The 24,979-nt window shown below is 28.6% G+C and overlaps 1 protein-coding gene across 2 annotated transcripts; it reads left to right on the plus strand.

The window, feature by feature from the left end:
* The first annotated feature begins 521 nt into the window (after positions 1-521).
* On the plus strand, positions 522-24,709 carry Skeletor (DM13 and DOMON_DOH domain-containing protein skeletor). Of its 2 annotated transcripts, XM_074239542.1 has the most exons (11): positions 522-810; positions 9,218-9,358; positions 9,528-9,709; positions 11,500-11,662; positions 12,141-12,400; positions 17,912-18,011; positions 18,138-18,322; positions 20,785-21,436; positions 22,923-23,341; positions 23,426-23,566; positions 24,543-24,709. In XM_074239542.1, the coding sequence occupies exons 1-11, from the start codon at positions 747-749 to the stop codon at positions 24,573-24,575; spliced, it is 2,340 nt and encodes a 779-aa protein (XP_074095643.1). In that variant the 5' UTR covers positions 522-746; the 3' UTR covers positions 24,576-24,709. The 2 variants fall into 2 exon arrangements, with proteins under 2 accessions (XP_074095643.1, XP_074095644.1); XM_074239543.1 differs by lacking the exons at positions 17,912-18,011; positions 18,138-18,322; positions 20,785-21,436; ... (1 more) ...; positions 23,426-23,566; positions 24,543-24,709 and adding an exon at positions 14,383-14,997 and having other exon boundaries at positions 524-810.
* Positions 24,710-24,979: the final 270 nt, after the last annotated feature.

A 24,979-nucleotide genomic window follows, 5' to 3' on the forward strand; every position in this document is an offset into this window, starting at 1 on the left:
TTATAATTACAACTAATAACAAATGAAAATTTAAATAAAATAATAAGTAATTTTCTCTTATTACAAAAGTATTATATCGCGTGTTAAAAAAGGCCATTAGCCTTAGGAGTGAAAGAGTGCGGCAAGAGAAAATCTCTCGAAGCAAAAAGATCTTGAGAGTAGAGAGTAGCTACATCTTGAGCGTCTACCTCTTTTCGTGATATATTTTTATAATTACCATATATGTAATAATAATGATAATAATGATAATAATCATGATCGTGATGATGATCAATAAAAAGTTTTTATCAAGAAGAAAAAAAAAACTAAAATCTACACCACGAGTGTTTATAGATCTCTTGCGTGCTCGTGCGGGCGTATGGGTGTTTAATTAAACTTTTATACGGGAAAAGAGAGAGGTAATGCATTGTCAGAAGCTGTTGAGTATCTTGTAATGTAACTAGTCGGTGTAACTGGTATGGTATGCTATTATATACCTGACTGCCGGTGCAGGCTGTGTGTGTTGTTTGTGTTGTCTACTCTTGGTCTTTTACTCTTACTTTGTAATGATGATGTGATGTGCTCCTGGTGATGTTTGTTGGTATACAGTTCTAAAGAGTTGACTCGAGAGTGGGATCAACCATCGGCAAAAAGTACCTGAATAAAAAAAAAAAAAAAAAAAAAAGGAAAGAGAAGAAGAGAGAAAAAAAATATTTACTCAGAGATCTCGAGAACACTTTCAACAACGCAGTTTACATCAAGACATCATGAAGACACCTTACTATTTATCTTCCTTCAAATCTTTTGTGTTTTTAGTTTTATTAATTGCACGTAAGTTTTTTTTCATTTTTTCTTCTTTTAATTATCACAGATTTTAGTTTTTTTTTGTGTGAATCCGATAATTGATTTTTTTTTTTTTTTTACAAAATTAAATGGGTTTTAAACTTTTTAAAGTTTTTTTTTTTTTTTTTTTTTTTTTTAATCATTTGGAAGGAAAAGTTGGATTGTTAAACAGAAATTCTTTATTTTTGGAAAAACGAGTGATTTTAGGAAAAAAAATTTTTTTCATCAAGAAAATTAAAAAAAAAAAATAAATTATATTTTTTTGAGCAAAAAAATTTTTCATTCAAATAAATTTTGTTCTTTCACTAATTTAAGTCTACATGAAAATTTACTTCACTCAAATAAAATTTTTTGTGTATGAAATTTGTGAAAAAAAATCCCAAAAATTTCATTCTAGTTCTAAAATTTTCGTTTTTTTTTTTTTTTTACAAATTTTTCTGCTACTTTCTACGAAGAAATGATTACTTATATTGTAAATTATACACAGAAAAAAAAATTTACTTAAATCAAGTAAATAATTTTGAAGAATTTCATCTTCTTGGATTGAGTTAAAAAATTCTTAAACTAAGAAATTTGGTTTAAGTACATTTCATTTGACTTAAGAATTTTTTGTCTTAATTCAAGACAATGAGCTTCAAAATTATTTTCTTAGTTCAAGAATTTTACTCTTGATTCAAGTCAATTTTTTTTTCAGGGTAGTTATGAATTTTTTGAAACAAGAAGAAATTAATTTTTAGTTTTCAAAACTTGTTAATTCTTGTAAATTTGATTCTATTGAATGAAGATTAAAAAATTCTGAATAAAGTGATAATATTTAGCGACTTTAAAAATCGAGAGAATTTTTTAAGACAACTAAATATTCTTCAGAATAATTGTTTTCTTGAAAAGAATCAGTTTTTTTATAGAAAATTTCTGATTTTCAACAAAAAAAATTCTTTTACTTTCTTCATCAATTCAAAAATTTTTTTTGTTTAAATAGAAATTCATTTTTTCTTAATAATTAACGCTTTAAATGAAGAAACTACTCCTTGAAACAAAAAAATAAAATTCCTTCAAGAAAACAAAATTTTTGATTGAAAAATTCAATTTTATCGTTTGAAAATACATAGACATAAAAGTCTTAATATTTCTTTTATTAAATTTATCAGAAATTTAATTACATGAAAAAAAATAGAAATTCTATAAAAAAAAAATGAAAATTTTCCCAAATTCACTTTACCCTTCAATTATTAACTATAATTGCAATATTAACACTAATACTAACAATTAAACAATAAATTACAAATTAGAAATTTTTCTTGCTCTGTTTATTAGATAAATTATAAATGACTTAACACAGAATAATTTCTCCGGATTAGCATGCGATCTAATTTAAATTCCAACTTTTTTCTCCGCAAATTAAATAAAAAAATTTTTTTCTGTTTTGAATTCTGTCGCTAAGAAATTATCATAAATTATAATTTACGAAAGATAAGTCTCTAAATTATCCTAAATTCGAAATTTTTAGTCATAAATAAAATCAGTCCTTTCAGAGCAGGAAGAGAAGGGGGGACAAATATGATTGAATAAAAGATAAAATAGATGAAAGTAATGCGCATACATTTATAACATAAAGAAGCATATATGTCTATATATATATATATATATTTTTGTTACGACATACGTTTATTTACCAATCCAGACATTTGTCTTGCTTTCTCCTCCTGTAAATGTCAGACGATCACTATATATATATGTGTATATTTACGTTCATATAAAGTACATCTACCTGTTTTGATACCTTGACTCTTATTTTTATTCATTATCTCTCTATTATTGCCTCTTGATGACTTCTTTTTCTAGTGTTATTTATGATTTCTTGATTACTTTTTTTTCATTCTTTAATGTGACTTATTTATAGTAATTAGCTAACAATTGTGATCATAATTATTATAAAAATTTATCTATTGAATTAAAACTCTGGATGAAAATTTATTTTATATTGACTTTGTATTTGAAATAAAAAAAAAAATTATGACCTAATTTTTTATTTTTAAGAAAATTTTTTTAATTTTAAAATTTAAATTTCCCGCTAAAAAAATTTAAAATTAAAAAAAATCGGGAAGTTACTGTTTTTACCCCGTTTTCCGAAAATCAAGGGGAACGGCTTGGCCGATTTGATCGCGGTTGGTATCATTTGAAAGGGCTTGACCAAACTTAGATTTTGAATACAATTTGGACCGATTCCGACCGGTAGATTTTGAGGAATCTTAAAAAAACTACGAAAAAAAATTTTTTCAAATCAAGTTTTTTTTTAATAACTTTTAAACGACTCGATCGATCAATTCCAAAAACTAATCAGCTCTTAACATCGATAAACCACGTCGATCGCCTCCAAGCCGGTCAATATCGGTTGATTCGTTCGTGAGTTATCGTTGACGAAAGAAATCGAATAAAAGCGTTTTTTTGGAATTACACCGAAACTTCCGGTCTTATCAATTTGTGTTTAAAAATGTATCATAGAATTTGAAAAACTGCGTCGAATGCCGCGAACCGCGTGAAAATCGGTTCATTCATTTAAAAGTTATTGCGGTTTGAAAATTCAAAAAATAGTGTTTTATTAAACTTCTATCAGACTTTTGAGCTCGGAGAACTCAAAACTACATGAAAATTATATTTTTGAGCTCTTTGAGTTCAAAAACGTAATAAGCGCAATTTTGAGCGCTTAATTGCGAAAGTAGCGGGAAGTTGCAGGGATGGCCTTCAGGGTCAACCGTTTTCCTAATTTTTAACTTGTAATTGTAATTATTTTATCTCCAATTTTTGTATTAATTCATTTCTTCTCTGAACAACTGAAATCTTACATTCTTCAAAAAGTTCAAAGCAAAAAAATAAAAAAAAAAAAACAATTCTTGAAACAATAAAAAATAAAGAAAGTTTATAATTAAAATTTTAAAAGAAAATAGATCAAATATAATAAAAATTTTTATTAGATTGTCCTAAAAAAACATTTTTAAAAAATAGATTAGTTTTATAAAATTAAATACATCATTAATTATTATCCTCATTAAGTCATTAAAAAAAAATTTAATAAAATAATACATTTAATTATTTTTGTTTCTATTCCAAGATTTTAATTTACGATATTCACGATTTATAACTCACGTTTATTCTCATTTGAACTCACGTTTTGTACGCGAGCTAACTTGCTGAAACGTTTTGCTGACTCTTCATTTATATATGCATGTATACATGTATACGTAAACGACTTTCATCGTTTTTAAGTGTCTCCGTAACTCATGTGAAATTTTTCCTCTTATTTTTTTTTATTTTATATTACTGCTGAATATGTAAGCACGCCCTTTTATACTACTTTGCACGTTGTTAATTTTTTTTTATTGCAAGAAAGTAAAAAATAAGTTCCAAGGATGATGATCATCAGACCAGGACTTTCAGGAGGTCTGAATAACAGATATTACTTACTTATGCTCGTAAAATTGTGTTTACATGCCTTTCGTACAAGACCTTGCGTTACTTTTCATCGGGAAACTTTTTTTAAGCTCGCCACAGAATGCAGAGTAGGTTCTGAGTATTTAACAGATGTGTTAATTTATTTAACTGTTAACACAATTTTTTTTATTTATTTCCCTTTAAAAAAAATCTATACGGGAAATCAGCCTGGATTAATTGCTATTAATTAATCCCGTGTAAAAAAAATTGTCCCAAAAATGTCCCAAGATTTGGGATATTTCAAAAATATTTTTAGAACTTTTTAAAAATATTTTTAAGACTATTTTAAACGTTTTTCAAATGATTTTAAGAAAGACAATTTATTTTTGCACGGTTATAGATTTATCGTAAGATTAATGGATGAAAATTTTTAGGACAATTTTAGGACATTTTTAAGATTTTTTTGGAACAAATTTAGGACATTTTTTAAATATTTTTAGGACATCTTTTGAATATTTTTAGGACAATTTTTAACGTTTTTATATAATGTTCTAAAATTGTCCCAAAATTGTACTTAAACTGTCCCAAAGATGGTCAATAAATGTTTTATCCATCAATTTCTAGACAAATCTGCAGCTGTGCAAAAATAAATTTTTTTTTCTTAAATCATTTAATAAACGTTTAAAATTGTAGTAAAATTGAAGAATTATTCCGAAAATTTTCAAAAATTGACGACAAATTACTTAAATGCACTATTTTAAAATTTCTGTTTATTTCTAAGATGTCTCAAAAATGTCCCAAATTGTGTCACGGTTGGATATCCAAGCTTGGAACATTTTTGGGACAATTTTTTTTTACACGGAATTATTATTTGAAATTCATTCTGAAAAAAAAATTTTTTAATTTTCCAATATCGTAAACCAATCTACGATATATACCTGTTACAAAATTTTTTTTAGTCTCTTAATTGAATAAATTAATTTTTTAAATATAACTGCTTTCACATGCACAAAATAAAATAAATAAATAAACGAACGACGTTTATCGCGAAATTCGAATCTACTTAGAACTACTTTGAAAACTTATCATAATTAATTAGTTACATATCAAACAATAAAAAGGCATAAATTCAGGTCAATACCTTTCCAATGATACTAAATATAATTTTAAAAAACTAATTTCATTTTATGAATACGCTGGAGACAAAATTTTTTTTATTCGTTTAATTATATAGATCGTAAAAAAAAAATCGTAGTCCAAGCTAAGTTTCTTATACATTTATAAAAAATTAATTTTCGATTTAAGAGAAAAATTCTTGAACTAAGAATATCATTTTTAAAAGCTTAATCATTTTGAATCAAATAAAAAAATTCTTGAGCTAAAAGGTTTTTCTTGGTATTTTTTGGAAAAAGTTGTAAATAAAGGGATTAAGAAAAATTCCCAAATAACAGATGTCGAGCTTGAGAGATATTAGAAAAAATATATGCAGGGGAGAAGGGGGTCAATTGAACCATTCGAATTAAAAAATCGAAAAAATTGAAAAAACGCTTCATGCTCTTAGAATTAGATTCTAATATGTTAAACTTGGATATGATCAAAATTTTAAATCATTGGTATTAATAAATTTTGAAAAATTGAGATTTTTTTATTTTTAGGCATGTAAACTTTTTTTTCGGCCGGTGACAAATTGTTTAATAATATTTCAATTTTTGAATTAATTGATAAAGTTTGAATTGTAGTCGTTCTATATACTTATACTTTATAATCCTCAACTTTGTTTATAGTAATATAATAATTTATTTATTTATTATTTACTATTAATTGTTATAAAATTATATGGGGTCAATTGAACCAGCAGTCCCGGGGACGATTGAACCATACGGAGAAGCATGGGACATGCGCGCGCATCTTGACTCTACGTGGAAAACTCAGGGAAATAACCTAACAATTTGATGAACTGAATTTATAATGAAAATTATTTTTAAATTGATTTTTAATTTATTTAATATAATATCTGTGCATTAAAACGGTGCAACAGTAATATTAGCAAGGAACAATTAATATATTATTTATTAAAAGTTCGGGTTTGAGTTTTAAATATTATTGGTTCAATTGACCCCAAGCAGTGGTTCAATTGCCCCCAAGCGGGGGTCAATTGAATCATTCGACGCGTTTGGATAAATTAATAATTTTTAAAAATTCACGTTGTTTATTGACTAATTTATGTATTGATAATGATAGTAAACATAATAAACTACAATTCCAAGAAAAAAAAAATTATTATTTAGTTTTAATTCAAATAGTAAAAAATTACTAAACTTTTTTTGGTTCAATTGACCCCCTTCTCCCCTACTCAATCTAAAAAGTATATAATTCCATTACAGCAAACAGCGACACTTATAAATAAAGTCTTGATAAAATAGTTTAGCACAATAAAGACTGTTTAATAAATAAACATGTATACGACCGTTGAATGTCACTCTAATAAGAATAATAACAAATAAAAGCAAAATAAGAGTTTGAGCGTCACACATGTGATCTTTTTAAAATTCCATTAGACATATAAGCTTGTTAGAAGAAGTGTAGTAAATAGCATTGAATTTAAATAACATACTGTCTTTTACACAGACTAGAAGAGTCGTGATGTATTTTTTTTCTCCTTTTTTTTTTTGTCCTGATATATTTTTTCTGCATTAATTGCAAGCAAGAACACAACAAGGCATTTGTAGTTGTAGTAGTTTAGTCTCTAGTAGTCCAAAGTCTCAGTCGTACCGTTAACCGTCGAATCGATTTTAACGACATCCATGGATGTGCGCATTCTCTCTTTAACAAGACCAACCAAGTCTCGTTTAGTTTGGCTTGCAATTGAAATTTATTATAGTACAGCATTCACTATTATATGTATGTGTAATGCTTCGAGCGTTCATTCGCATCTACCGAGAATCGTTTCATCTGAGTATTCGTTCCCCATTATTGCTGATAATGCCAACCAATGGTTAACGATTTCGCTAAATTCTGATGCGATTGTTCTGCCGACTTGTCAAGACTCCAGATATGTTAAAGTTAGAAAGTATGGCAATTTTTTAAACCAGAGTAATTCTAAATTTATGAAACAATCCATTTAATATTAATTTAAGGGATCATTCATTTTGGTTCCGGCGCTCAAAAAAGTCAATAGTATTTTGCACAGGAACTATTGTAAATATTAATATAAAATTGATTCAGCTCAACAAATACACTCCTGAATAACGTAAAAAAAGCTCGATTTTTTTTTAATTTTTTATATGAATGAACAACGGATGAACAGAGCTCCTACAAAAGTTGGTATATCGCTGATGGATATGATAACTTGATAACTGCTCATCTAAAACACAAAAACTAATATTATTTATCTTCAATGCATAAGAAGTTATTGCATGCTACGGCCATTAATATTTAGACTATTTAATTTTATAAAACTAATCTATTTTTTAAAAATGATTTTTAGAACAATCTAATAAAAATTTTTATTATATTTGAACTATTTTCTGTTAAAATTTTAATTATAAACTTTCTTTATTTTTCATTGGTTCAAGAATTGTTTTTTTTTTTTTTTTATTTTTTTGTTTTGAACTTCTTGAAAAATGTAAGATTTCAGTTATTCAGAGAAGAAATGTATTAATACAAAAATTGGAGATAAAATAATTGCAATTACAAATTAAAACAATTAGGAAAACGGTTAACCCCGAAGGCCATCCCTGCAACATCCCGCTACTTTCGTAATTAAGCGCTCAAAATTGCGCTTATTACGTTTTTGAACTCGAAGAGCTCAAAAATATAATTTTCATGAAGTTTTGAGCTTTTCGAGCTCAAAAGCCTGATAGAAGTTTAATAAAACACTATTTTTTGAATTTTCAAACCGCAATAACTTTTGAATGAATGAACTGATTTTCACGCGATTGGCGGGATTCGACGCAGTTTTTCAAATTCTATGATACATTTTTAAACACAAATTGATAAGACCGGAAGTTTCGGTGTAATTCGAAAAAAACGCTTTTATTCGATTTCTTTCGTCAACGATAACTCACGAACGAATCAACCGATTTTGACCGGCTTGGTGGCGATCGACGTGGTTTTTTGATGTTAAGAGCTGAGTAGTTTTTGGAATTGATCGATCGAGTCGTTTAAAAGTTATTAAAAAAAAACTTGATTTTAAAACATTTTTTTTCGTAGTTTTTTTAAGATTCCTCAAAATCTACTGGTCGGAATCGGTCCAAATTGTATTCAAAATCTAAGTTTGTCAAGCCCTTTCAAATGACACCAACCGCGATCAAATCGGCCAAGCCGTTCAAAAGTCATGAGAGGTTTACATACATACACACATACACTCATACATACATGCAGACATACAGACACCATCGCGGAAATAGTCAGGGAAGCTTCCTAGGACCGCAAAACATCAAGATCTGATGAAAACTCGGTTTTCGAAAAACGGGGTAAAAACAATAACTTCCCGACTTTTGAAAATTTTCAATTTTCTTAGCGGGAAGTTTAAAATTGAAAAATTAACATTTTGAATTGGTTATCGCTGATGCAATATCTACTGCTATGTAGAATATGTAAATTAAATTTTATTAGAATTGTGTCAGTGTTTTCGGAGATATCATGTACATTAACCAGGAAAACATAGTTCGAAGATCAACGGATTTTAAGTTTTTTTAATTAAAAAAAAAAAAAAATAATATTACCTAAAGTCAATCAGCGATGCCGATCCATCCCCTCCAGCCTTTTCAAAAATTTGATTGTTTACTCATCGAACATCCACGTAACCATTGTAAAATCATGTAGAAATTTCATCTCGATAATTTTAGATATAATTACTTTTAAAAAATGAAAAAAAAATTTTTTTTCGAAAGTTACAAATCAGAATAAACTCTTGAATTAAAAAATTTTTATAATTAAATTTTATTCCTATTTTATATAATAGATTGTTGTGATGGTGAGGATTACTACGGCAAGTTAATTGGCAAATTATCGGAGTTAAATCATGGTCTAAGCGGTGAAGTTTATGCGGTCGATGCCAGGACATTGTTTATCAAGGATTTTAACTACGATGGTGAAGGTCCTGGTGAGTATTCCATTCTCTAAATTTTAAAGCTTTGAAAATTCATTTGACATTTGATCGATAGAATATTCTTCTTGTCCATTGTTCAATAAATTTTTCCGGCTAATTTTTTTTATTTCTTCGGGAAGAAATAAAATTGTGTTCAATAAATAAAAGTATATCTTCTTCACAGCCGCCTATTTTTATGCCGGAAATTCTCGAGCGCCGATAATAAATGGATTTAGAATCCGCGATGAAAAAGGTAATACCGGACCATTGAAACAATATCGAAAGAAGAAAATTACTCTGACATTACCGGAAGGAAAGACCTTGAAAGACATCAAATGGTTTTCCGTATATTGCGACGCCTACTCAGTGAGTAATATATTTATTATCTTTATCTCATTCTATATAACCCAGTGTATCTAACAACATCTCCATTACATACATATGTATGACAATGATGTGACTTTCACGCATATTTCTTGCTCCGTTATTCAATGACAAAGTAGAGCGTCGAGTATAAAACGCCAGTTAGTCTCGGTCTCAATGCCATTTGTGATATATTACACCAACTTTCATTCACTTAAATGCCTTTCAGCAAGAAAATAAAAGTCTCAATGTACTGAAGATATTATTTAGTACTCAACGAATGGAGAAAATTACAATACACAAGCTATTTATTGGTTCTAAATCCAAGGACAGAGTTAATGACTGAAATATGCAATGCCGTTAACTATCATCATTTTCATTTCGCCTGGTTAATTTCTTTTTATTGTTATAACTGCTGACATGGTTACATAACTTCCGGTAGAAAGAGTTCAATCATCGTTTTGTGTTAAACACATCGAGCGTGGTCATAAATTAATCGATAAGTTCGAGGAAATATTAAGTAATTTTTTTCAAAAGAAGACAAGTAAATTGTGACGTAATTCTTGTTTCAAATTTTTCGCGCTAATTCTCTCGCTAGCCTGCGCATGACTTGTGACTGATGACGTCATAACGCGCATGCGCAGAGTATACATAAAGTAGGGGAGAAGGGGGTAATTGAACCAAAAAAAGTTTAGTAATTTTTTACTATTCGAATTAAAACTAAATAATAATTTTTTTTTCTTGGAACGGTAGTTTATTATGTCTACTATCATTATCAATACATAAACTAGTCAATAAACAACGTGAATTTTTAAAAGTTATTAATTTATCCCCGCTTGGGGGCAATTGAACCACTGCTTGGGGTCAATTGAACCAATAATATTTAAAACTCAAACCCGAACTTTTAATAAATAATATATTAATTGTTCCTTGCTAATATTACTGTTGCACCGTTTTAATGCACAGATATTATATTAAATAAATTAAAAATCAATTTAAAAATAATTTTCATTATAAATTCAGTTCATCAAATTGTTAGGTTATTTTCCTGAGTTTTTTCACGTAGAGTCAAGATGCGCGCGCATGTCCCATGCTTCTCCATATGGTTCAATCGTCCCCGGGACTGCTGGTTCAATTGACCCCATATAATTTTATAACTATATAATTTTATAAAATTATAATTTTATAAAATTATAGTATTAATCGCAATGATTTCAAATTTTGATCAATTAATTACAATTTTTGACATGCAAAGGGGAAAAATGAACCGATAAAATTATAAAATTAGAAACAAAGTAAAATGCTTAATAACATATTGAAACATTAAATTATTTTTTTCAACAATTTTAACCCCTAAAAAGTTTATTATTTTCGGGAACTCTTCAAAGCTTTTGGTAGGGGAAGGTAGCTCAAAGCGGGTATCCTGCCTAAAGCGGATATGCACTCGTATATTGTTTAATTAAACGCGAGTATCAATATGAGCATATGGCAAGGTTGTCTGGATACATTCGAGTTTTAGTGAGTTCTATTCAAGCATGGGAGTTGCAATATGAGGTCATTCGGTAAAATATAAGAAAATTTATGAATCTGGAAAAATCGAAGAAGAAATTTACCTTAAAATAAGTGAAAAACTTGTTCGTCAATTATATTGTTAGGAAAATCATATATGTGGTCATTTTTAGATTTAAGTTTTTCTATTTTGTTGTTTTATTGCGTCTTTGTACTTAGCAGTAAGTATTTTTTGGAAAAGGTTGTAACTAAAGGGAATTAATTCGCTGACTTTACAATTAAAGGTCAACTTCGGTGATGTAAGAATACCTCGAGGCTTTGATTTCCCAAAACCCCAAAAATTGGCTGGATTGAACGGCGTCCATGGTGTCCGTTCCGATCCAGTTGTTGTTGTTGATGCTCAAACATTATTGGTACCTTCTTTTTCATACGACGGAGAAGCTCCCGGTGAGTAAATAACTATTTTTTGCAATGAGTATGCTACAATTATTTTTTGTCAGGCCGAATGTTTTTAGTACGAGTCGTACAAATTATGACGGCTCTTACGTCTGCGCATTCCTTGCATGAATGGTTTTTACTTAAGACTAGAATTTAAATTTGCGCGCGCAAACACGCGCCTGACTATAAACTTGCATATATTTTCATGCTTTGATATATTTGACCAATCACGCTACGAATAGTTTGCTTAACCAATCACATCACAAATAAATTGGTTTCACATACATTTCATCTCAATTTTATATTAGGATACGAAGCAATCAGCTGTTTCGTGACATGGTCGCCATTTAAGTGGTAAAGAAGAAATCTGTAGTATCTAATGTTTCTAAAAGTTAAAATGAATGCATGTATTAATTGAATTGAATGCTGAAAAAATTGTTTTTGAGTGAATAGTAAATTTATAATGGATAATATTGAAATGCGCTAGATGCAAAATTTTGGGTTGGTTCCGGAGCCCATCCATCATCAAACGGGATTCGATTACCGGATGAAAATGGCAGAGAATCACCATTGCGTGCTTATGATCGCAAAACAATAGTACTCACGCTACCCGGAGATATTACTATTCATCAATTGGGCCATTTTGGTATTTGGTGTGAGGCATTTACCGTAGACTTCGGTCATATACAAATTCCTTCCAACCTCAATGTACCACCGTCACTCAAGATGCTTGGTATTTCACCTCAGGTACATAACTATATATTCTTGAATTCTTCGTGATATTAAGCGACGACAGCTTCCTTTATTATTATCGATTTTTAATATATACATAACAATAATACAGGACGTTTATTAAACGACAATTTTAATACGCTGCGCTTAACTTTTTACTGATAAAAACGTTTTAGAATTTCTATGGATCAATCACGGAAGAAATATTAAACAGAATAAAGTTATGAGTTCAAAATTTTGAATTGTTCATAAATTTTGAATTATTCTTCACACTAAGTTAGAAGAATAATGAAACAATTGAAATGTTTTTATGAAAACTGGCAGGCTTAGAAAATTCGTTTAGGTTCTGCCCGTGTAAAAAAAATTGTCCTAAAAGAATCATAAGCTTAGGATCCTAAACGTGACATAATTTAGGACATTTTTATGACAAATTTATGATACCAAACCAAAATGAAATTTCGATTTTAGAAAAATATTGTCACAATTACTCAGAGAAAAAATATTGTAAAAAGTACTTTTATGATAATTTTAGGACACTTTTATGATAATTTTATGACAATTTTAAAATACTTTTATGACAATTTTATGACACTTATGACAATTTTAGGATACTTTTAGGACACTTTTATGACAATTTTGAAATAGTTTTATGGAAATTTTAGGACATTTTTAAGACAATTTTAGGATACTTCTATGAAAATTTTATGACTACTTTAGGATACTTTTATGACAATTTTAGGACACTATTATAAATTTTAGGACACTTTTATGATAATTTTAAGACAATTTTAGGACAATTTAAAAATACTTTTATGACAATTCTTAAATACTTTTATGAAAATTTTTAAATACTTTTATGAAAATTTTAGGATATTTTTAAGACAATTTTATGACACATGACAATTTTAGGATACTTCTATGACAATTTTATGACTACTTTAGGATATTTTTATGACAGTTTTAGGACACTTAAAAATCATAAAAGTATCCTAAAGTAGTCATAAAAGTGTCCTAAAATTGTCATAAAAGTACTTTTTACAATATTTTTTCTCTGAGTAATTGCAACAATATTTTTCTAAAATCGAAATTTCATTTCGGTTTGGTGTCATAAATTTGTCATAAAAATTCCTAAATTGTGTCACGTTTAGGATCCTAAGCTTATGACTCTTTTAGGAAAATTTTTTTACACGGGTGAATTATTGAATTAAGATCATGTTTTTACGATCGATCACAATCTTCACTAAATTTTATAATTATTTCTTCACTAAAATTTATGATTATTTTTTCCTTACTTGATGCAATAGAATTTTTTTTAAGTCTAATTAACCAAATTAATTTATTTTTCAATTAAAGAAACAAAAAATTTCGAAAGAAGAGTGAAATTTTTTGCATTGTATCTAAAAAAAATCAGGTCTTACTAAACCGAAGCGACCTAGTTTTTGAAAACATTTCAATTTATTAACATAAAAGTTAATTCTAAAAGATGATATGTAATACTGAAAGAATTTCAGCCACTTACTTTAATGACCGAGAGGAGGAAACATAATAGAGATACTTATAACAAAAATGAATTTATGTTAATTAAATTCAGTTACATCAGATGTTTTTTTAGTAAATTAAGCTAAATTTTAGCTGCCATGAAGAATATTGTTATATATGTCATTTCATATGAAACTATAAAAGCGGGTAACTATGATTCTTTGTAAAAAAACAAACGACTCTACTTTAATACAAAAATTACCTTGATTCAAGAGAAATAATTCAGATAATGGTTCGAAAATTAGTATCGATGAAAAACTAATCATTTTTCAAATAAAAACACCCGGCATTAAAAAAAAAAAAAAAAAAAACTTCATCCTCATAAAAAGTATCTTGAAAGTGAAACGAAGTATAAAAAGCTAATTGGAAAATCACCTTGACAATTGGATTTAAAATGTTATATCGATGAAAAAATGAGAAAAAAGTTTTATCGGTAAACTGTCTCTGTCCTGTTGCAGAATTTAGAACAGGTGCAGGGTCAGATTGGACCGTATAATCAACCTCACGAGCTGTATTTGACGCAATCTTCTTCTTCTTCTTCTGCCTCTTCTTCTGCTTCCGTTTCTTCTGACTCTGATTCTACTACTTCTTCCCACATATCCGACCACCAACACCACCCTACGTTTGACACTGCTTCTTTGCTGATAAATGAGTTTCAACGTCCAACGACCTATCGTCCTCCTACTAGTCTGCTATCGAATAATCGTCGAGCAGCTTTTCATCCTCACGTCCAAATAATTCACAACCAACACAACCACCAATCAATTGATCGCACCCCTGGGAAAAGTTCTGACTTATCAACTATTCAATCTGCTTTACCCTCCGCCGCATTTCAATACCCCCATAATAACAACAATAACAACAAAAACAACAATAATAATAGTCAAAGAGGCTCTTACGCTCATTTGAGAAATTTTCATGGTAACCAGCGTCTTGATTCATATGTTTCTTATTCTCCTTAATTGATTTATTATTTACTAATATATTTTTATTTTTGTTACTACTAAATAAATTATATTTAATGTTATCTCGTGTAATTTATACAAATAAAAATGAATACAATAAAAATGTAAGTAGAAAAACATGAGTTTTTTTTAACTAGTTTGGAAAAATTAGAAGTCGTCGGATTTGGACGCAAAGAACCAGGTTCGATCCCGACACTGGATAGAAAAGAGATGTGTGTGCGGCAAAATATTTAAATACACGGAAAAAAATTTCTGGGAAAATTTACGATACAACTATTGTAAAGCTGGATTATACTTTAATTACAGTAAATTTTTAAATATTTTAGAAGAAAATTTACTATTTATTCATGAAATTTTTAGCTTAAGGGGTTATATCCACTTGTAAGTTCGAAAAAATGTGTTTTTTTGTTAATTTTTTCTGGAGAGGCTTTTTATTGAATATATACATAAAATATATGAAAATTTACCGAATTTAACGTATTCTAAGAATTCATATTTTATTAATAAAAATATTGGGTTCCGTCGTTCCTGTAGAAGATCTCCTGAAGGTCCTCCACAAAAAGGTGTCTGGTGGTGAGGAAGACAAAATGGCGGCTTCCCAACAAAAAAAATCTTTTTTTGCACGAAAATTTACACTTTAAAGTGACTTAAAAAATCGAAATTTTTATCAGAAACTTTATTCCTTCGATCATTACCTGACAAAAGCATCTAAGAAGATCCTATGAAAATTTCAAGTCAATCGGTCAAGCCGTTTCGGAGAAATATTCCTTACCGACTTTTTCTTTCCGTGTATTTAGTCTCGCGGATATTTTGTCGGGGTATCAAAGATCCTGATATCATTCGATGAAAAGAATTTTAGTGTCGCTTCTTAAGATAGTATTACAGAGACCACAAGTGTCAAATATTCCATACAAAGCTTTATTAACTTTACGTAGTTAATTTTTCCATACAAAGTCGCATTAGAGAAAAAAAAAATAACTTCTAAAAGTTTTTTTTCTTTTTATTAATTATTACCAAATTTTTAAATTATTATTATTAAATTTTTAGTAAAATCTAAACGTCACTTTTTGTAAAATAAAATAAAAACTCAATTTTTAATTTTAAAACTTTAAAAGCTCAATATTTTTTACTGTCCTCTTGAGCTTTTCAAAAATTTATTGGGTTTATTATCTCGCTGTTATTTACTGATACCTCAAATTTCATCAAATTTTAAATAGTAAATCTTTAACTGAGCGTACTAGCTTAAAACCGTAAACGAAGAAAAAAATATTGTCAAAATGACGAGCCAACATATCCTCCAACGTTATTTAGTCAAAATTACGATTCCGTTATTTGATTTCAGGATTCATTTGTTAAGCTCAAACATACAACGAATGGCGCTCGTATAAGCAAACGCAGTTTACTTAGTAGAGGCAATTGTTTTGTCAATGCAAGGATCTGTATTAGCTAATCTGGCTGTACGATGAATCCTGATCGAATGAAAAATCGCAGATTGTGCGCAATTTTCCCTTTTATAAAAACTTTTTTAATTTTTTTGGGCTTAATAATTAGTTGCGAATAATTAAATTTAAAAAATTTGCACTTATTATCGGCAAAATACAATTTTTAATTACAAATTGTAATTATTAATTAAATCCTCTATTGAAGAATAGTAATTTAAATTGCATTATAAATTAATAATTAATTATTAATTTGCTTTAAAAAAAAAACCTTAATTACTTTTGTTTCGTTTTTCCTTTGCTTAAATTTTTTTCCTATTTTAAATTTTTAATAAAATATAATTTACCAAAGAGCCGATAAAATTTAAAATGATTACTTTTTGAAAAATGCATAAATTTTATTATTAATACTTTTAATTTTTCAAATAATGCATTGATTAAATTTTCTATTAATTAAACTCTTCCACAATCCCAATTTAATTACAAAATGTATCAATATCATCATTATGTAATTAATAATAATGATGAAATTATTTCACAGAAAATGAATTGTACATGAACTAGAAATACGTTTAAAATTTTTATTAAATTATATAAATCATTAATTAAGTATTATCAAAAATAATTTTACAAATTTCAAATTATTTTTTTAATTTAAACGTGGATTTTAATTTTATAAAAGTTACTTGAAAACTATTCTTCAATTTCAACAAAATTTAATTTTTAATACATAATAGTTACTTTAAGAAATTTATCAACGCTAAAATAAATTTTACGATCGTAATTTTAACAATTTATCGGAAAGATACACTGCAAAAATAAATTAGCTTTATGACGTATCGCTAAGAAAAATTAGTATAAAGTGTACAGCCAAAATATACTCAACTTGACAATATTTTACTGTCCGTTTATTTATCTTTGATAAATTTATTTTCAATTTATTAAGAAAAAAAATTTATAAAAATTGTATGTAAAGAAATATTCGTCTACCAGTTTAGAATTTTAATGGGTAATTTGAAAAAAATTTTTTGAATCAAGAAAATTTTTGACATTTTTTTTTTTTTTTTTTTTTTTTTCAAAAGTACATAAAAAAACGAACAATTTAGAAAAAAATTTAATATCACAATTTTCTGAAAAATTTATAAATTTTTTCAAAAATTTGTAAAATTTGTTAAAATTTTGATAATCAAATATTTTTTTTAATTGTTCATTTTTTTAAGCAATTTTAAAAGAAAAATATGCATCAAAATTTTCAAAAAAAAATTTCGTTCAAAAATGAAAATGAAAATTTTGTAAATAATTACCTTTTAATTTTTTTTTTTTTTTTTTGGTAAATCAGTAGAATAATTCTGTAAAAAACAAATAACAATTTTAGATAGCCATTTGGATTGTAAATATTAAATTTTAAACGTTAAATGTAAGAAGAAACATTAATTGATAGTCTACGACATTTCTTCTTTATATACTTAGAATTTTTTTTAATTTATTCATTGATAAAAAAATTTCTCTTTAATTGGAAGATTATCAGATATAAACTTTACTTGCTTAAAATTTGTTAATTTCTTACCAACTTTATTTTTCAGTCGAAATTAAATTGTGAAGTACTCGACAATAATTTAACATTCGAGGTAAGATGGGCCGTTGCTGGTGAAAGTATAGTTATACAACTTGTCTCACGTTTAGGTAATTATGGCAATTTAAATTTAAATTATCATTATTTCTTCTTCGTTCTGCAAATGAACGAAATTATAATGCTACAAAATGAATTTAATTATCAAGATATTAATGTTAATGTTGTTACTTTTTTAGATGACAATAATTACATGTCATTCGGGTTGTCAGCTAATCCAGAGCGTAGTCTGATGGTGGGCGGCGATGTTGTAGTCGCCTGGGTTGACAAAGAGACATTGCAAGGATACGCGATTGATTATATACTAGACGGTAAATCACAATGTTCTGGTAAACGTGGTAGTTGTCCGGATACTCGTATACAGGTATTTACTTTTTTTTTTTTATTTATTTCTATTATTTTTGGGAGTTTTACTTCTTTTTGTTTCTCTGTTTTGGCAAAAATACCAGTATTAAATATGGGCTCTGTGACAAAACTTTTTTTATTACTTTTTCCGAGATTATAGATTGAAAAGAGTTGCTATATTTGAAGAAAATGAACATTTCAATTTTTTTTTCACACAACGAAAAAGTGTTTTAATTTCACGAAAAAAAAACTCAGCCTTACACGAAAAGAACAAGATGACACTGGATAGCATCCCAGATTATATTCAGTGATATCTGCGGTGAAAAAAATTTCAGATAGCTAAAAAAATCCAGATTATACTGCGTGATGTTTGGATTATACTCATTATAATCTGGATTATACCAATTATAATCTGGATTATACTGATTGTAATCTGGATTATTCTCATTGTAATCCAGATTATACTCATTGTAATCCAGATTATACTGGGTGATATCTGGATTATACTCATTGTAATCTGGATTATACTGGATGATGTCTGGATTGTATTGGGTGATATCTGGATTATACTGGGTGATATCTGGATTGTATTCCTTGTAATCCAGATTATACTGCATAATATCTGGATTATACTCATTATAATCTAAATTATACTATCTACTATCTGAAATTTTTTTTTACTCATTATAATCTAGGATGTTATCCAGTGTAATCTTGTTCTTACCGTGTAACTAATCTCAAAATTTATTTATTTATAGAAAAAAAAAAGTATTAATTTACAAGCTTTGTTACTAAAAAGTTTTTTATTAATTAAAAAAAAAAAAAAAGAAGAAAATTTTCTAGTTTTTTTTTTAAATCAAAAATTAATTATCGAGCTTTCATTTCATTTGTTAATTTTCTTTTGTTCGAAGAATTTTCATATACTTATTCTAATTACAAATAATTCTCTTAAAAAAAAAAAAAAAAAAATTTAATTAAAATTTCTATTTTTGAAAAATGAAAAAATAAATCGTAAAATAAATAAAAATGTTTTATTACCCGTACTTAGCTCAATATTCTAATGAGCGTATTTACCCTACTAATGGCTATAATTAATATTGATGAGAATTCTAATACTGATCATTGGTATAATTGAGCTTAACTGGTATGTTCAATTCGTAATTGATAAGTATTGTCATGAGAAGAGTAAATTTCTGGATAAAAAGCTTTTAATTATTATTATACTTTCATAATATAATTTATAATAATAAATCCGATTCATTTAAGAGAAACAATCTTTCTAAAAAAATTAGTTTGAAGACAACCGACGTTCAAGAATGTCTTATCTTAAATCTTGTCTTCTTGGTTAAGAGATCAATATCTTCAGTCGATAACTGTTATCAATCTGAGTTTATTATTTTCGATCGATATAGAAACTTTTAAAATTCTTTATCCTCGAATAAGTCTTCAAAAATAACAATAATTTTTTTTTCTTCTGAGAAATTTTTATTCTTTGTTCAAGAAAAAGTTTTTTCATTCAAAATACCAAAAAAAAATTTTTAAAAAGGCAAATTTTCACTTCAACATATTTGAGAATGTTTTTACGATTAAAATACTTTTTTTGAATTAAATAGATTTTTTATTTGTAATTTTGTGGGTGGTGAATGAATTTTTTTTAATTACAATTTTTATTATAAAAAATTTCAAAATAGTAATATTAATTTCCGAAGTAAACTAAAATGAGAAAAAAATTATTATCCAGAAAATAATTTTTTAGTTCAAAAATTTATTTAAATTTAAAAAAAGAATATCATTATTTGATTTTTATTAAAAAATATTTACCTTTATTTTAAAATAGGTGAAACAATAGTTAAACTTTAATTCAATTATAATTATTAAAAATAAATTTTTTTTTCGTGTCAAAAAATTTTTCTTCTTTCAGTGTGATAGAAGAATTTTTTAATATTTAACAAGTTTTATCAACCGTCAAAAAATTAAATTTAATAAATATTAACATTTCATAAATAGTTAGTTAGATTCAATTATTTCTTCAACACAATTTATTAAAAATCAATAAATATTTATTAACTGCTGAAGAATATAATTTATTAACAGTCAATAAATCGCTTATTAAATTCAATTTATTAACAATTAATAAAAATACTTTTCTTCCTAAAAATAAATAATAAAATTGTTTCTAAATAAATAAATTTATACAGTTAATAAATTCTTCTATCGGTGTAGTAAAAAAACAAAAATTGCAAACAATTTACCGTTTATTTTTTTCCAACCATTAAATTTCCATGGATTATTTCGTTGGCTTTTTCGAGAGTATCAACATCCTATTACTTCTCGAATAATTTATTCACATCCTAAAAGAATCCGCAAATAATCCCCAGCAGAACAAATTAAACAGAGCCAACGAAAAAAACTAGCTAAAAAAAAAAATAAATAAACAAAAATCAAATAAAAAAGCTAACTCAATTAATTTTCCGTTTAAAGGACTCAACAAATTCAATACGTTTACTAAACGCTGCAATGGTAAATGGCTACAGCATAATAACATACCAAAGGCCATTAAAAGCGTCCGATGAATTGGATCTCGAGATAAAAACAAACCGTTCCCAAGCAATTATTTGGGGTATTGGTCCATTAAATGAAAGAAATGAGGTCAGCTTCCACACGCACTATCTCAAGAGCGACAAATTAATTGAATTTGGACGACCTGCCGCCTGGAATTGCCCAATGCCTGAGACCGATGACGATCAATATGAAGAGGACTTTTCTAGTCTTCCGAAGAAACAAACCAGTGATATTCAAGCGAGTAACACCAACAATAATCATAACCGTAATCATAATCATGATCATAATCATAGAAATAATAACAGCCCGAGACCTACCGAAGATATCAGCAGTTTTACCAACACCACCGGTAATAGCAATCACAAGCAAAATGTTGAAGAAGATATTCCGGTAAAGCCAACTACTCGTCGGCCTACGTCCCGACCTAGAACTTATACAGCTACTCCAGCACCCGCACCAACTGCCAATGCATGGGAAATTCCACCCATTCAGTGCTATGAACCAGAAGATGGTAACTTTTATGCGCAGCTAGGTCCTACTGGTGGTAAACATGGTTACCCAGCGATAACAGGTACTTTTATTTTTAGTTTATTTTATTTTATAGAAATCTACAGATAATTAATGCATTTTTCCACATAACGATCCTTGTAATAAATTTATGATAGAATTTTTAAAAAATTAGGAAAACGGTTGACCCTGAAGGCCATCCCTGCAACTTCCCGCTCAAAATTGGGCTTATTACGCTTTTGAACACGAAGAGCTCAAAAATATACTTTTCATGTAGTTTTGAGCTCTCCGAGCTCAAAAGCCTGATAGAAATTCAATAAAACACTATTTTTTTATTTTTCTAACTCTTGTCCCAAAGATTAGCTTCTACAGTTTCATGAAAAAATTAAAATTTATTGTTGTTTTGGCTTTAATCTAACAATTTTATTACATTGATAAAAAATTAACTTGAATGAAGACGAAAAATCTTCAACTAAGAAAATCATTTTGAAGAATTTCATGTTTTTGTGCTAAGCAGAATAATTTTTTAGCTGAAGTAAATTTCTCCTTGATTCAAGGCTATAAATTTCTTCAAAATGATGTTCTCGGCTAAAGATTATTTTTCTTGAATCAAGTTAATTTTTTTATCAATGTAGTTGCAAAAAATTAGGAAAAATGTTAACGCTGAAGGCCATCCCTGCAACTTCCCACTACTTTCGTAATTAAGCGCTCAAAATTGCGCTTATTACGTTTTTGAACTCGAAGAGCTCAAAAATATAATTTTCATGTAGTTTTGAACTCTCCGAGCTCAAAAGTCTGATAGAAGTTTAATAAAACACTATTTTTTGAATTTTCAAACCGCGATCACTTTTAAATGAATGAACCGATTTTCACGTGGTTGGCAGCATTTGACGCAGTTTTTCAAATTCTATGATATATTTTTAAACACAAATTTATAAGACCGCAAGTTTCGGTGTAATTCGAAAAAAACACTTTTATTCGATTTCTTTCGTCAACGATAATTCACGAACGAATCAACCGATTTTGACCGGCTTGGTGACGATCAACGTAGTTTTTTTATGTTAAGAGCTGATTAGTTTTTGGAATTGATCGATCGAGCCGTTTAAAAGTTATTCAAAAAAAAACTTGATTTGAAAAAATTTTTTTTCGTAGTTTTTTTAAGATTTCTTAAAATCTACCGTTCTGAATCGGTCCAAATTGTATTCAAAATCTAAGTTTGGTCAAGCCCTTTCAAATGACACCAACCGCAATCAAATCGGCCAAGCCGTTCAAAAGTTATGAGAGGTTTACATACATACACACATACATTCATACATACATACAGACACCATCGCGGAAATAGTCAGGAAAGCTTCCTAGGACCTCAAAACGTCGATCTGATGAAAACTCGGTTTTCGGAAAACGGGGTAAAAACAATAACTTCCCGATTTTTGAAAATTTTAAATTTTTTTAGCGGGAAGTTTAAAAGTTTTTAATAAATTTTTGATAATTTTACTCTTTTAAAATTTATTTGAGGGCAAATTTAATATTGTATACTATTTATTTTTCAGGTCACGTTGGTTGGGGAGTTTCTTGGTACATAAACGGTTTATTGATACCCGAAATAAACGTAGTCCGTGGTCGCGAATACACCTTTGTAATAGAAGCTGGAGATGACCCCGATATACCCGCCAAGTACCATCCATTCTACATAACCGATGATTCAGTAGGTGGTTACATGCACAAGAATCCCGAAGAACGTGCTAAGGTCAAGATATTCGCTGGAGTTGAACTTCGAGGTTCTAACTTAGTCCCAACCGGTGTTGGACGATATTGCAGTTGGGTCCATGACCCCAATGCACCGGAAGCTGATAGTTATGTTTCTTTCGGTGCATTCCAACGTTCTTTAACACTTATCTGCGAACCGGGTACTCCCGGCTTCATCAGATGGACTCCCGATAAAGACACTCCAAACACTGTTTATTATCAGGTGAGCAACCACTTCTTTTTTTCCTAAAACTAAGTTCTAAATTCCAATCAAAAATTTTGATAACATTCAAATATTTCTTCCCAGTGCTTCACTCATCGTTACCTAGGTTGGAAAATCAACGTCCTCGACAGCTGTGACGAACCCGAAGGATCAGCATCCCAAACCCACCAATCTTACGTGCTACCTGATTCTCAAGTTGATGAAAGCGTTCCAACACCCACTAAGGTAATAGCAACTAGTTATCAACCCCAACCTAAACCTCATCAGCATAAACCTCAGCATCAGCTCCAACCTCATCATTTTAAGCCGCAGCTTTATCAACATCAACTTCAACCCCAGCATCAGCTTTATCAACATCAAACTAATCCGCAATATCATAATCATAAAACTAAAAGTCATCAATTTGAACCCCAAGCTCTTTCATATCAAGGTAATCCTGAAGTTCATCATGAACATCAAGCTTATCCACCTAAACCTAAGTATCATCGTCAAGAATCTAAACCACAATTCCTTCATCAAGAATCTAAACCCCAATTCCTTCATCAAGAATCTAAACCCCAATTCCTTCATCAAGAATCTAAACCCCAATTCCTTCATCAAGAATCTAAACCACAATTCCTTCATCAAGAATCTAAACCACAATTCCTTCATCAAGAATCTAAACCACAATTCCTTCATCAAGAATCTAAACCCATGTTTCAATATCAAGATTCTAAGCATCATCACCAGCTTCATCATCATGATCCAGGAAATCAACGCTATCCTATCAATGCAGTAAGCAATGAAATAATTACTAACAACAATTACCCAGTAGCAATGCCGCTTTCTTCAAAAACGCAGTTGAAAATGTTCCCGCCAAATTTGCCCTATCCAAACTATTACCAATCGCATCACAATAAGCAAGTGTACCAACCGCAACAAACTCAAATCCATCAATCATATCATCAATACCCTATGAACCAATACCAACATTATCAACTTCATCAATCTCATCAATATCGCAATGGTCATGATATCCCAATGCGCTGGCAATCGCCGCTACCATCTTCATCATCATCATCAACATCATTAATTCTATCGCCATTATCGCTGCAACGTAACAATTATCAGGAGGATGAGCTAAAACATCAGGAGCAGTCATTAATGAAAATTACGAATCCAATGATGCAACCCTCTTATAATCCGTATCAATTACTTCCAGATACACGTGGTGGAATCTATAACCAAAACATAAAATTAACGATACCGAGAAATCCAAATCAAGTGTACAAACAGCATAGTTATGATTTTTACAACAACAATAATATTAATAGAAACTTTGAAGAGAAGAGACGCCAGGATAATGGTGAGAATTTTGGTGGTAAAAAGGGTTTTAATCCTGATTCTATTATTATTGAAGGTGGATTTAAGCCTATTATTAAGGACAGTTTTGATGGAGATACATTTGTTAAGAAAGATAATGGTAAATTGAATAGTAATAGTAATAATAGTAATAATAAACGATACCACAATGAAAAACAAAATTCAAATTTCAAAAAATTCCCGCCATTTGTCGACAATGCAGCTCCTGGGAATCCCCAGCAAAACAATCAAGGTTACACGGCGAATAGCTATGGAAATTCTAACCTCAATCATCTA

The sequence above is a fragment of the Cotesia typhae genome, unplaced genomic scaffold (genome assembly GCF_013202065.1).
Source record: "Cotesia typhae breed Kobodo isofemale line unplaced genomic scaffold, CoteBio_Ctyphae contig_26, whole genome shotgun sequence".
In the NCBI taxonomy this organism is placed as follows: domain Eukaryota; kingdom Metazoa; phylum Arthropoda; class Insecta; order Hymenoptera; family Braconidae; genus Cotesia; species Cotesia typhae.

What these genes read in the sequence shown, in the direction of transcription:
- Skeletor (XM_074239542.1), top strand. Translation starts at nt 747, where the DNA reads ATGAAGACACCTTACTATTTATCTTCCTTCAAATCTTTTGTGTTTTTA. An exon ending in CTACGATGGTGAAGGTCCTG is followed by an intron (nt 9,359 to 9,527) that starts GTGAGTATTCCA and finishes TCTTCTTCACAG; the next exon opens with CCGCCTATTTTTATGCCGGA. An exon ending in GTCCGGATACTCGTATACAG is followed by an intron (nt 18,323 to 20,784) that starts GTATTTACTTTT and finishes TTCCGTTTAAAG; the next exon opens with GACTCAACAAATTCAATACG.